At 34.0% G+C, this 11,982-nt stretch overlaps 2 protein-coding genes across 3 annotated transcripts; both read left to right on the top strand.

Annotated features, from left to right (window-relative positions):
* The first annotated feature begins 2,061 nt into the window (after positions 1-2,061).
* Positions 2,062-4,978, top strand: LOC140973319 (protein RETICULATA-RELATED 4, chloroplastic-like). Its single transcript, XM_073436014.1, has 8 exons — positions 2,062-2,728; positions 3,317-3,385; positions 3,573-3,704; positions 3,787-3,840; positions 3,925-3,969; positions 4,048-4,187; positions 4,571-4,696; positions 4,781-4,978. The coding sequence occupies exons 1-8, from the start codon at positions 2,156-2,158 to the stop codon at positions 4,836-4,838; spliced, it is 1,197 nt and encodes a 398-aa protein (XP_073292115.1). The 5' UTR covers positions 2,062-2,155; the 3' UTR covers positions 4,839-4,978.
* A 3,169-nt stretch (positions 4,979-8,147) lies between these two features.
* Positions 8,148-11,785, top strand: LOC140972136 (protein FAR1-RELATED SEQUENCE 9-like). Of its 2 annotated transcripts, XR_012174439.1 has the most exons (4): positions 8,148-8,433; positions 9,017-9,137; positions 10,781-10,965; positions 11,213-11,785. XR_012174439.1 is itself a non-coding variant. In XM_073434603.1 (3 exons), the coding sequence occupies exons 1-3, from the start codon at positions 9,653-9,655 to the stop codon at positions 11,219-11,221; spliced, it is 1,059 nt and encodes a 352-aa protein (XP_073290704.1). In that variant the 5' UTR covers positions 9,554-9,652; the 3' UTR covers positions 11,222-11,785. The 2 variants fall into 2 exon arrangements, 1 of the variants encoding a protein (XP_073290704.1); XM_073434603.1 differs by lacking the exons at positions 8,148-8,433; positions 9,017-9,137 and adding an exon at positions 9,554-10,517.
* The last annotated feature ends 197 nt before the right edge of the window (positions 11,786-11,982 follow it).

Here is an 11,982-nt window from a genome sequence, read left to right as displayed (position 1 = left end):
TGTGCCATCAATAGCCCCTATACAATATTTAAAATAAGGCCAATATCTTTTGTCATTCTTAATATATTCAGGGACATCTGTAAAATTAAGATCGATAGGTTTGATGATATCTCTCGACAACTTCCATATGGACTCTAAAACGCTGTGAAACTGTCTTGAAACAGTTTCCCCCGAGTGTTGAAAACGCTCTTGAACATTTCTAACTGATGCAGGTTGACCCATCATGTACAAAAATAATCCCACCTTTTCATAGATATCAATTCCTTTTGTTGGCTGTAAGCTATATTTTTGGAGTAGATTNCATTCTACTTTAATTTATTTAAATAAAAACTAATAGTTCAATGTCGACCTTGTATTGGCAGTGAATTTCTTATGTCATCTCTCAATTCTTTCATTTCCGTAATATTTTCTTGTGTTGGCTCTTGCCATCTCGTACCTCTGTCATGGACATAAACATTTTCACCATCTTGCTCGATTTCTTGTAAATCATCAATATTTTCGAGTTGTTCAAGAATATCTCCAGCCGCATCGTATCGCCTTATGAAATTGTGTAAAGCAAAACATGCCACTATAATTTTAAATTGAGTATCTAGACAAAATGTGGGCATATTTTGTAATACCTTCCATCGTGCTTTGCACACTCCAAATGTTCTTTCAATAACCGTCCTTAAACTGGAATGATGATAATTAAATACTTCATTTTTTGATATGAACTTTGGAGCCAATCGAAATTGAGGTAAATGATATCTAGTATCTTTATACGGTCCCATAAAGCCTTTGAAAGTAGGATAACCTGCATCAACTAAATAATATTTACCTGCAAAAAATAAGAGTTAAAATGTAAATATTTATCTAACAATTATTTAAAAAAACATATAAGATATGTTAATATCAAACCTTCAGGTGGGAGTGGAAAATGCAATCTCTCTCTGCGCATAGCCTCTTTAAAAATTTTAGAATCATGAGCAGAACCTTCCCAACCAGCCCATACAAAAGTAAAGCACATGTCGAAGTCGCATACAACCATAACATTTGTTGAAGTATACCCTTTTCTTCCAATGAAATCTATTTGCTTGCTAGGCGGAACACAGATGCATATATGTGTGCCATCAATAGCCCCTATACAAACTTTAAAATAAGGCCAATATCTTTTGTCATTCTTAATATATTCAGGGACATCTGTAAAATTAAGATCGATAGGTTTGATGATATCTCTCGACAACTTCCATATGGACTCTAAAACGCTGTGAAGCTGTCTTGAAATAGTTTCCCCCGAGTGTTGAAAACGCTCTTGAACATTTCTAACTGAAGCAGGTTGACCTNCCATCAACAACAAATCCAGGTTCAACAGTCTCAATCGTATATCTAGGTAATTGACTTGGATTTGATAATATTCGTTTATGAGCTAACTTCGAATACATTCTATATTCAAAAAATAAAACATAAAAAACAATAGATTATCTAATTCACAATATCATAAATGAAAAAGTAATACAAACAAGGATTAAATAATATTACAATAATATTATGGTATATAACATATTTTAATTAATATAATATTATATACGTAATACACAAGAATTGATGAATATTATATATATAGTTGCAAAAAAATGGAATAAGCAAATACTTTCCCCTTCTTGACTTCCTGGATTTATCGGATCATTGACCGAATTGTAACATAATTATCTAATTCATAATACGTAATACAGACGTAAATGAATAGGGAGTTTACATTCTGCAGCAAAAAGAAAGCAGAAAAAAATGAACGAACAAAAACCTCGACGGAAAAAAAAAATAGTACCTTGTAGAAGAATGGAGAAAAGATTGAGAGGAGGCTACTGGTAGATGTTGTTTTTTAGGTTATTAAAAAAGCTCTAAAATAGGACTTTATAAAAAGCTCTAATTTCAACTTAAAAAAGTACTTTTTTAAGCACTAGAACCCACTCAAACAAGTTAAAAATTAAAAAAACACTTTTTTTTAAAAAAACATTTTCTTAATTGTAATTTCTTATACAAACGGGTATATCATACACAATATACAAATTATAAGCATTGGGAAAATCAGGAGACAGTGATTGGCGGCGCTGTCTTAAAAGGAAAAGTTTGCTGAGACTAGAAAGAGAGACAGAGGTGTGCAAACGCCTTCGCCGCGATGTCGTTCGCCACCTCCCTCAGCTGCTTCACACCACGGCCGCGATCTTATTCCTCCGACCTCTTTCCCTCGCTTCCACCATACTCCCTTAACCCGAATGCCACCACCCTTCTCTCACTATCTTCGACTCCCATTTCCCGCCGCCCCTTATTGATAACTTTCTCAGTTAACTCCGCCGCTGCCGCTAACGCTGAATTCAGCGCCAAGTTCTCCACCGGGGGTGGCAATAGTGGGAACGGAGGCATCAGAGGTGGAGGGGGAGCGGGAGGGGGAGACGACAACAACGACGGAAATGAAGGGAGCGGCGATGATAACAAGAAGAAGAACATAGATGAAGCTTTGATGGCGTTAGCGGAGGCAGGGAGGAATCTCGACGGCTTGCCTAAGGATTTGAAGGCTGCCATAGAAGATGGTAGAATACCCGGATCGATTGTTTCGAGGTATATCGATTTCGAAAGATCCGGGTTGCTTTCATGGTTGATGAAGTTCGGAGGTTTCAAGGAGAGGTTGCTGGCCGACGATTTGTTCTTGACTAAAGTTGGCATTGAATGTGGCGTTGGGTTGTTCACCAAGGTACGTGAAAATTTCGTAAAAACGAATTTATAATCTTACTATGCTTTTTTACGTATATAGATATTTAGCAGATTTAGCGCGATCAGTTCTACACAATTCAAATAATGGGCCATCTGTAAATCTTGGTAAAATTTTCTGAAAATGTAAACTTTGTTTTTTGGCCTGGAGGTGAAGTCCAGAGACAGGGTGGAATGTGGATGAACGTTGTGTAGCATTGACAGAAGCGTTTAGCTTCGAAAGTCGGATCTTGATCGTTATATATGATAATATTATATGTCATTGTGTGATACTTGATCTGTTCAAGAAATCCATATTGAAATTTAATCATATAATCATCTTATTTTACTTTACTCCTTGTTATGAGTTATGCTCATTCTCTGCTTGGTTGATCTTCTATTACCTTCGGGTTGTGCCTAACGTTACCTCAATCTCGCCTTGTCAACTGTAAACTTCTCACTTGGAACAGATCAACATTCTCCTCCTCCACCTGTTATGTAGTATGATTTTTTCCTAAATTTATTTTAAGGAATGATATTATTAATCCGCTGGCCGGGTAATCATCGTTTATTTTACGTTTCTACTTTCTAGACAGCGGCAGAATACCAGCGTAGGAAGGAAAACTTCTTCAATGAGCTGGAGATTGTTTTTGCTGATGTGGTATGATCAATAGCTCAGAGCTTCTTGTATCAATTCCTGTATATTCACTTAGCTTGGAGTATAGAGCTTGATAATAAGTTGATGAAAATAATGTAAATGGGACTTTTCGATCCCGAGCATTAAGATGTACTTAAATTGAATCAAATCTTATATCTTGACTTATACTTCCGGTTTGTTTTCTGCTCAGGTCATGGCCATTATAGCTGACTTTATGCTTGTATACCTTCCTGCTCCCACTGTTTCTCTTCGAGCCCCTCTCGCACTCGATGCTGGATGCGTTGCTAAGTTCTTTTACAGCTGTCCAGACAACGCATTTCAAGTGTGCCTTTACTAATATTTTCTTCTATACAGTATACAAAACCAACAATGAAAATGTTAGTCTAAATCCCATGCATACGCAGGTTGCTTTGTCTGGAGCCTCGTTTTCACTTTTGCAGAGAATTGGTGCCATAGCAGTAAGGGGATCTTTTCGCTCAAAATTTTTATGAAAAAAATTTCAATCCCAATTCGATCTCATGATGCCTCAACTTCTTTTGCAGCGCAATGGTGCAAAGCTGTTTGCTGTTGGCACTACTTCATCTCTTGTAATTTCTCATCTTGAATTAACCTACGCTGGCTTTTGCTTGGATGGTAACTGAAATTTCGGTTCATTTCATGGTCAGGTAGGTACAGTTGTAACAAATGCAATGATAAATGCTCGCAAGGTGGTCGAAAACTCCCATGGGGTTGAGGTTGAGAATGTTCCTATTCTGTCAACAAGTGTTGCATATGGTGTCTATATGGCGATATCCAGCAACCTTCGGTATGTGAATGAAATGTACTAAGTTGTTTTTTCTGATAAAAAACATAAGAGTGTAAGAACTGCCATCAATTCATCTCATATAAGGTTGAGCTTTTAGAAAAAATGGTTCTTTTGAGTTGATCTTCCATTGTCTATATTTTCAAGTGGACCAATACATTACATCACATGAAAAAATGACGTGACTTCTTTTTGACTATTGAATCAATCCTTAGGGTAATATCCTAAGGTAGGGTCGACCCAACCAATTTGTACGTAATAAGGCGTGTTGATTTGTATAAGTATTGTCTGGCTCTCTTTTGAGCTTGGGCTTTCTGATCAAACTCGCATGACAGGTTTTAGATAAAATCATATAAAATGAGCTAAAAATCCATTAACTAAAACAGATACCAGATGCTGGCTGGTGTTATTGAGCAAAGGATTTTAGAGCCAATGCTGCATCAACACAAGTTATTCCTGAGTGCCATTTGCTTCGCTGTGCGAACAGGCAACACGTTCTTTGGTTCGCTATTGTGAGTTCTTGGCCTTATTTCTCTATGCATTCTATGTTCAAATTCTCGAGTTCTAAACTGTTCTTACTTATAATGGTTGTGCAGATGGGTTGATTACGCTCGGTTCATAGGAATCCAAAAGGCACCAGATTTCCAGGAGTGAAACATTAGGAATACATGATTAGAAATAAAACAGTACCAGAGCTGTTGATTCTGAGTTCTGTAATTTATGATATCAATCAAGAAATTGGATATTGATAATTTTGATATAAAAAATGGCATTATTTCAACTGAAATTTTGCACATAAATCGAGAGTTGAATTTTGTTTCCATAGGTGAAATTTGAAATTTTGTTGGGGGAAGCTAAGTCGCCAAAAGTATTTATAAGTAGGATAGCAGAAGAAACCAGGTTAAGTATTTTATATTGTCTAATTATTCAAATATCCTATTTAATTAGTTTTCTTTTGTTGATGACGTTTTTTTTTTTAAAAAAAGTACACATTTTTTAGATAGAGTATAATGTTTAAATTAAATTTGAGAAACGCATATAAAAATATATATAGTTCTAAGAGTAAAAAACACATGATTCTATGTATAGTATATAGTATCATGTTTAACTTTGAGAAAACTTAGCAATGCACGGTTTGACTCATCGGATAGGATAAGATAGTAAATCATTAAATATGACTTGAAGGTAGACAAGTTTGAATTGGAAACAAGAACCGGAGAGAAATTTATCTCTAATCTTCCAACCAAAGTTTTTGTTGTCACTGAACCCATTCAGGAGATAACTATTGAACAACTGAGCAATTATGTTAAGTTATTGTTCATTCATCCAACTTCATATCTCTATGCAAGTTGTAGATTCATGAATTATGTTACTCTATCATGTTATAAAATCTTTTATCGATCTCGATTATAACATATAAGATTACTTCGAAGTCGATCGTGCTCTAAAGATGCAATAAACACAATAACATAATCAAATATGTTCAAGAATAAAATTCAATATTCAACAAGAAATCAAACATAATTGTTTGGGGGAATCCCCTAAATCCTATTTAAAAAAAGATTTAAAAAAAGAGAAAAGGTCGTTGAGTTCTTATTCTTCGCTTGCCCTTTTGTCGTGCGGATGCTTCTCTTCCTTCGCTCTCTCCCTCTTGTGGCTGCATAGTGTATCTTATGTCCCCCTATCTAGGTTTTTTTTCTTCCTTTTGTACACATATTAGAGTCCACAAAACTCTTCCTTCTTGGCCCGAAAAATATCCATGTAGATTTATTTTCTCCCTTTCTTATGTCGCCCCGGGGTGGTCATTTTTTATCACCTTAGTGCGTGGTCTACTGTTAAGCCATACTTTTCTTTTATGGGTGGAGCACATTCAACTCAAACACAAACTTTTCTTCTGTTGCCTGTTTTTCTATTCCATATCCTCTTGAAACCATTTTGAAAGGTCGTGCAAAAACCTTCTTCATCTAGTTTTTGACTGATATCAGACTCAAGTGCATATCTAACACATGTCTAATGTCTTTCAAGATCGGTGTAGAGCAATCAACGGTATTCAATCTCACATCTCCCTTTCCCACAACTCTGGATAAGTCACTATTCCAAATCCTGGCCACACCAAAGTCTCCTTGTGTGTGGGATGTAAATAATTCTTCTCAAGATGTGACGTGGACATTTGTTCCACTATTTATCACCCAACTAGTTACTCAGTTGTCAAATTTACAGAATCCTGCTCTGGCTCGTGCGACATTGAATTCGTCAATGGTTTTTATTTGCTCATCAAATATTTCATGTTTGTCTTCCGGTTACTGAAAATAATTTTTAATATGTTAGTTTTCTCCACAACGATAATATTTTATGTTGGCATATCTCTCCGAAGACTTGCTTATCATTGTCTTCTGATTTGTGTTTTTCTTGATCATGTTTCTCCCTCTTGACTCAACAGCCAAAACATCTGATTGTGAGGTAGATGCTCCTTGATATCTCTGCCTCATCTCTTCATTCAAGATGTCATTCTTGATCAAGTCCATACTCACGAATCCTCTTAGTTTTGAGTTTGTGAGTGATACCTTCAGAGTCTCCCAAGACTTTGGTAATGAAGCTAACACAATCAGAGTTATCACATCGTCATCATGTTTTATACTCATATTTGATAACTGCTCCACGAATCTTTGAATTTCTTTCAGATGATATGCGACCAGAGTTCCTTCTTTGTATTGAACCTGGACAAGTTTGCTCAAATATAATAATTTGTTGTTGCCAATTTTGGAGGCATGTAGTGTCTCCAATTTCGTCCAAAGCTTACGGGCATGTGTCTCATTACAAATGTGATTATACACGTTGTCATCGACAAATTTTCAGATGTAACCGCAGACTTGTTGGTGCTCAAAGTTCCATTCAGTGTTTGATTTATCATCTGGTTTAGACTCGCTGAACATCGATAGTTGAATCTTGGTGACGAATAGAAGATCATTTATCTTATTTTTCCAAAGTTGATAATTAGAGCCATTAAAGCTAATCATCTTACTTGTACATACCTCCATCTTTTGTTACCACTACCAACAAATTGATAGACAAATCCTGAACACAAAAAAACCACTTCCCTAATATTGTCTAGAAAGCCTTTTCTGATGTGAAAGTTCAAACTAAGATGCAACCATAGAGAATATGAGAACTTCCTATAGTATTTGAAAGCCTCACTCTGATACCAGTTGTTGAGATATCAAGGAATACTTGAGGTATCATTGAAGCGGAACATCACAAGAAATATCAAAAAAATTGAATAATATGGACACCGATATTTATAGCGGTTTACTTCAAAACTGGGTTACGTTCACTCTAATCCTTTCAAAGAGATCACATATAAATTAATAACAAAGAAAACATGAAAATTGAGAATACAAATTATTTACTCAGAATACTCTGATTTAAACACTCATTTTCTCTCCACTAATCATATTCTTTCTAAGGGTAAACACTCTAGAAATTTCACATTAAATCATCTATTTCAGTTCTACACTTGTGATTGTAGATGAGAGTATTTTTTGTTTTCGGTGTAATGAAGAATAAGAATAAATGAATATTTATAGTTAAAGTACGGGAAAGAAAAAATTATACATCATTGCATACATAATCAAACATAATATTTTTTACTAATTCAAGCCGTGCATTAATTATTTATAAACAATTACGTGCTTTGAATTCAAAGTTGGCTTGATTTGAAAAAATAGCTTGGTTTCTTAGAAATGGCGACGTTAGGTATCGTGTTCAGAAAAGTTGATGAAAATGATATATTTTGACAAGATGATTGTGGTTTTTCAAGTTCTTTCCTATTTTGTGGTGGTGAGCGAGGGTCCTGACGATGATGGTAGTCCATACACAAATCATTTCGCCCTGCTCAATTTCTATCCCTAGGCAGCATTGTGGATTTCGGCCGCCTGGCGGCGCAGGCGAGATGATTTGGGGTGAGTCTATGCTACTCCAGGAGTCATGCACCCCATCTTCTTTGATTGACACGTGTCCCATTGTATTATTTTTTAAAATTTCTTTATCTTATTTTTTTAATGCTTTAATCATAGTTCTTCTTTTATGTTTTCAATGCCCAACCATAGTTAAGTAAAGGCAAGAGAAAATATGCGTCATTCTTCATAACACTAAATTAGATTAATTAATGAGCATTTTCTCCCGCTTCTCCACCGAGCATCCTCTTCCCGCCTTCTCGACCGCAACTGCATCTGTAATTTTGTAATGGAAGGTATATTTTTGTAGTGTTTTTTTAATGTATTAACTGTCATTTATTTCATTATTTCTAACACAGATGTTACTTTCCTTTATATATTACTATCTCCATTCATGCATATGAACGAAATATTAACATAATGAAAAATAAAAAAAATGAGATTCCAAAATAACACAATATGGAAAGATTGCGTGCATTATATTGGAAATATCTAGCTTTTTTTATCTAGGAATATGCCAAAGGGAAGATTTGGCTTTTGATTTTTTTAAAAACTCATTATATATTCCTAATAAAAATATATATAAAATCTGAATAATTATTATTTTTTAAATGATTTGGTTCTTTTGGCTCTAATATTGTGGAGTCATGATATTTAACATCATTAAGTTTTAGCATTTTTATTTGTGCAGGTTCGATACTATGTGTGAATATTAAGAGTAATTTCATGATTTAACAAAATTTTTGACACATTGTCGGGTGCTTAACATTTTTGGATTCAGAATATGACTTCTAGATTTATTTATTTATTTATTATTTGAGTTATATTGTGCAGGTGGATGTTTTATATTGATACTTTTTATCTCTATTATTTGTATAGATTGGATGTCAAATGATGAAAATGATGTTAATTGCACTGATGGAGGTGACAAAGCTGAAAGATTTGAGACACTGAATGTTGAGAAAAAACTTGATTCTACAATTGAAGAATTTGAGAAAAGGTTAGATGTTGGTCAAACTATTAAAAGTATTGACGATGCATATTTATTATATTGTGAGTATGCACAGACGAAAGGTTTTAGTGTTCGGAGGGGAAAAGAAGCTTATTTCAANCTTATTTCAGTGGTTCTAAAGATCTTTACATGAAAGAATTTGAATGTTCATCCCAAGGAATAAAGGATGAAAAGCGGAGTGCAAATAATAATAGACCTGTGTATCAAAATTTAGAAACAAGAACCAATTGTAAGGCAAGACTTAGAATCCGGAGGAAAAAAAATGAAAATTGGAGAGTCACCATTTTTGAGATTGAACATAATCATGAAATGGTTGATGAAAGTCAAAGATATTTGATGCGACCGGCTCGTAAGGTTTCATATTGTGAGTATGCAATCTTGTGATTCTGAAGAAGAATTTGAGGGAGTGTGGACAAAAATGATTCATGATTTTGCTATTGAAAACCATTCGTGGCTAAGGGGAATGTACAAAATACGACATAAATGGTCAACATCATTCAGTAATGATAGATTTTGTGCTGGACTTAAGGCTACTTCTAGAAGTGAATGCACAAACTCTATTTTTAAAGATGGTGGAAAAAAAAACTTTTACTCTTTTTGAATTTGTAAAGAGATTCCAAGAAATTCAAAAATGGTGGCGGATAAAAGAGAGTGAAGAAGACTACAAGTGTCGACATAAATTTCCTGCAATTTTGGTGAAAAATCAACCATTGCTACGACATGCCGCATCTGTTTACACACTTGAAGTCTACAAAATATTTGAAAAAGAATTGGTGAATTCTTTAGACATTGAGTTTGATAGTCTGCCTTCTTTCATGGGCAATCCACTTGAGTTTGCTATAAGATCACTTGGACAATCAACTAGGATTCGAAACGTCACACTAGATGTTGAAACTAATGAAATCAAATGCACTTGTCATTATTTTGAGCCTGTTGGAGTGTTGTGTAGACATATTTTGATTGTTCTAAAATTTATGAATGTGCATGAGATACCGGAGAAATACATAAAGATGCGATGGATGAAAACAATTCGAAATAGAGTACAATGTGGTGAAAATTTTGGTATGGAAAGCGAGCATGAGTCGGAAGTTGTGTACAGAAATAAAATGATGAGACTTTGTTACGATCTTATCACAAAAAGTACGGTTCATGTTGATGCGAAAAAATTGATTAGAAGAGGGCTTCAAAGTCTTTCGACAGAGTTGAATGTCATGCTTGAGAACTTGAAAGTGAATGATGAAAATATTGGTGAAGATGATCGTCAAAGAAATCAAACAGTCGTCCGTGATCCTACTTTTGTTAGATCAAAGGGAATAAATAACTCTAGTATGCGAAGCCATTGGGTTTCCAAAGGGAAGAAAAAGAAAGGTAATATTTATATCCAAATTTAACATTTTAGTTATATTGTTGTTTGCAAAAACTTGTGTGAGACGGTCTCACGGGTCATATTTGTGAGACGGATCTCTTATTTGGATCATCCATGAAAAAGTATTATTTTTTATGCTAAGAGTATTACTTTATATTGTGAATATGGGTAGAGTTGACCCGTCTCACAGATTAAGATCCGTGAGACGGTCTCACATGAGACCTACTCATTGTTGTTTTAAATGATACTTTTTCTTTATATATAGAAAGAACAACTAAAAATATGATGGGTAGAGTTGAAAAGATTCATCATGCAAGAGATGGACCTTCACTTGGAGGAACAAACAGTACTCATCCATCGTATTCTTCTCAAAATGGAGCTCAAGAAATGTCTCCTCATCATTTGCCATTTCAATTATCTTGTCCAACATTAAATTCGGTAATCCATATGGTAAGTGAAAAATATATATGTTGTTTGATTATATAATTAAATACATTGATATTACTCACATAATACTTACAAAAGAGCATGAACATGGATTACATAACAACTTAAGTGGATTGACTCCAAATGTGATGCAATATTTATGTCATAACATTCTACAGGTTTGTACCTTGTTTTAAATGTATATGGATACTACTATTATATAAAACATAAAGTCTTTAACTATTATAAATTGGGTGTATTTTTTTTACAGGATAATTGAAGACCTCAAAGTTCTGGACATCTTTTGAAGATTTTGAATGACATTGCTTAAATATGTTTTTGCTCAAATATTGCAATGAAAACATGATGTTACTCATCTATTGGTTGGAAAATATATATTGTTTTTATGTTTATTGTATCATGTTTGAATTTTAGTATCATTTACATCGTTTTTTTAGTATCATGATGTAGTTTTTTGTGCATTATAAGGAGTTCAAATTTAATTTTAGTAAATATAAATTTTTTATAATATTTAAATTTTATCATATAAAGTCTTAAACTTTTAATTGAATCACTCAAAATTGAGTTTTTCAATTTTATACTGTAGGAAAAAAGTCAAATAATAAATAGATAGTAAAATAAAAAAATAAGAAATATTTTCAAAAATAAAAAATTAGAAAATAAGAAAGAACCAGAAGCTCAAAACTTATCAAAGCAATTAAAAAGAGAAAAAAAAAATCAGAAACATAAAATAACCAATAAACCATGGTTAAAGCAAAACAAAACCGTTCTAAAAAAAAAAAAAAGCAATACAAAACCAGAAAGAGAAAGTTAAAAAATAATATAGTAGGATACGTGTCAGTAAAAAGGAGAGGAGGTGTATGACTCCTGGAAGAGCATAGACTCGCCCGATGATTTGTGTATGGATCTTGACACCTTTCATTTTCAAGGAAATATCATGTCGACCTAGAGACCGACAATTCGATTCATTATGAAGTCTTGGTTGATTGTCATAATCGATTGAGAGAGACTATCACGGTT

The sequence above is a fragment of the Primulina huaijiensis genome, chromosome 3, assembly GCF_012295235.1.
Source record: "Primulina huaijiensis isolate GDHJ02 chromosome 3, ASM1229523v2, whole genome shotgun sequence".
NCBI lineage: Eukaryota > Viridiplantae > Streptophyta > Magnoliopsida > Lamiales > Gesneriaceae > Primulina > Primulina huaijiensis.
The sequence above is the reverse complement of the archived record's forward strand: the minus strand, read 5'-3'. Positions and strand labels throughout refer to the sequence as shown.

What these genes read in the sequence shown, in the direction of transcription:
- LOC140972136 (XM_073434603.1), top strand. Translation starts at nt 9,653, where the DNA reads ATGATAGATTTTGTGCTGGACTTAAGGCTACTTCTAGAAGTGAATGCA. An exon ending in CAAAGGGAAGAAAAAGAAAG is followed by an intron (nt 10,518 to 10,780) that starts GTAATATTTATA and finishes CTTTATATATAG; the next exon opens with AAAGAACAACTAAAAATATG.
- LOC140973319 (XM_073436014.1), top strand. Translation starts at nt 2,156, where the DNA reads ATGTCGTTCGCCACCTCCCTCAGCTGCTTCACACCACGGCCGCGATCT. An exon ending in GTCCAGACAACGCATTTCAA is followed by an intron (nt 3,705 to 3,786) that starts GTGTGCCTTTAC and finishes ATGCATACGCAG; the next exon opens with GTTGCTTTGTCTGGAGCCTC. An exon ending in AGAGAATTGGTGCCATAGCA is followed by an intron (nt 3,841 to 3,924) that starts GTAAGGGGATCT and finishes CTTCTTTTGCAG; the next exon opens with CGCAATGGTGCAAAGCTGTT.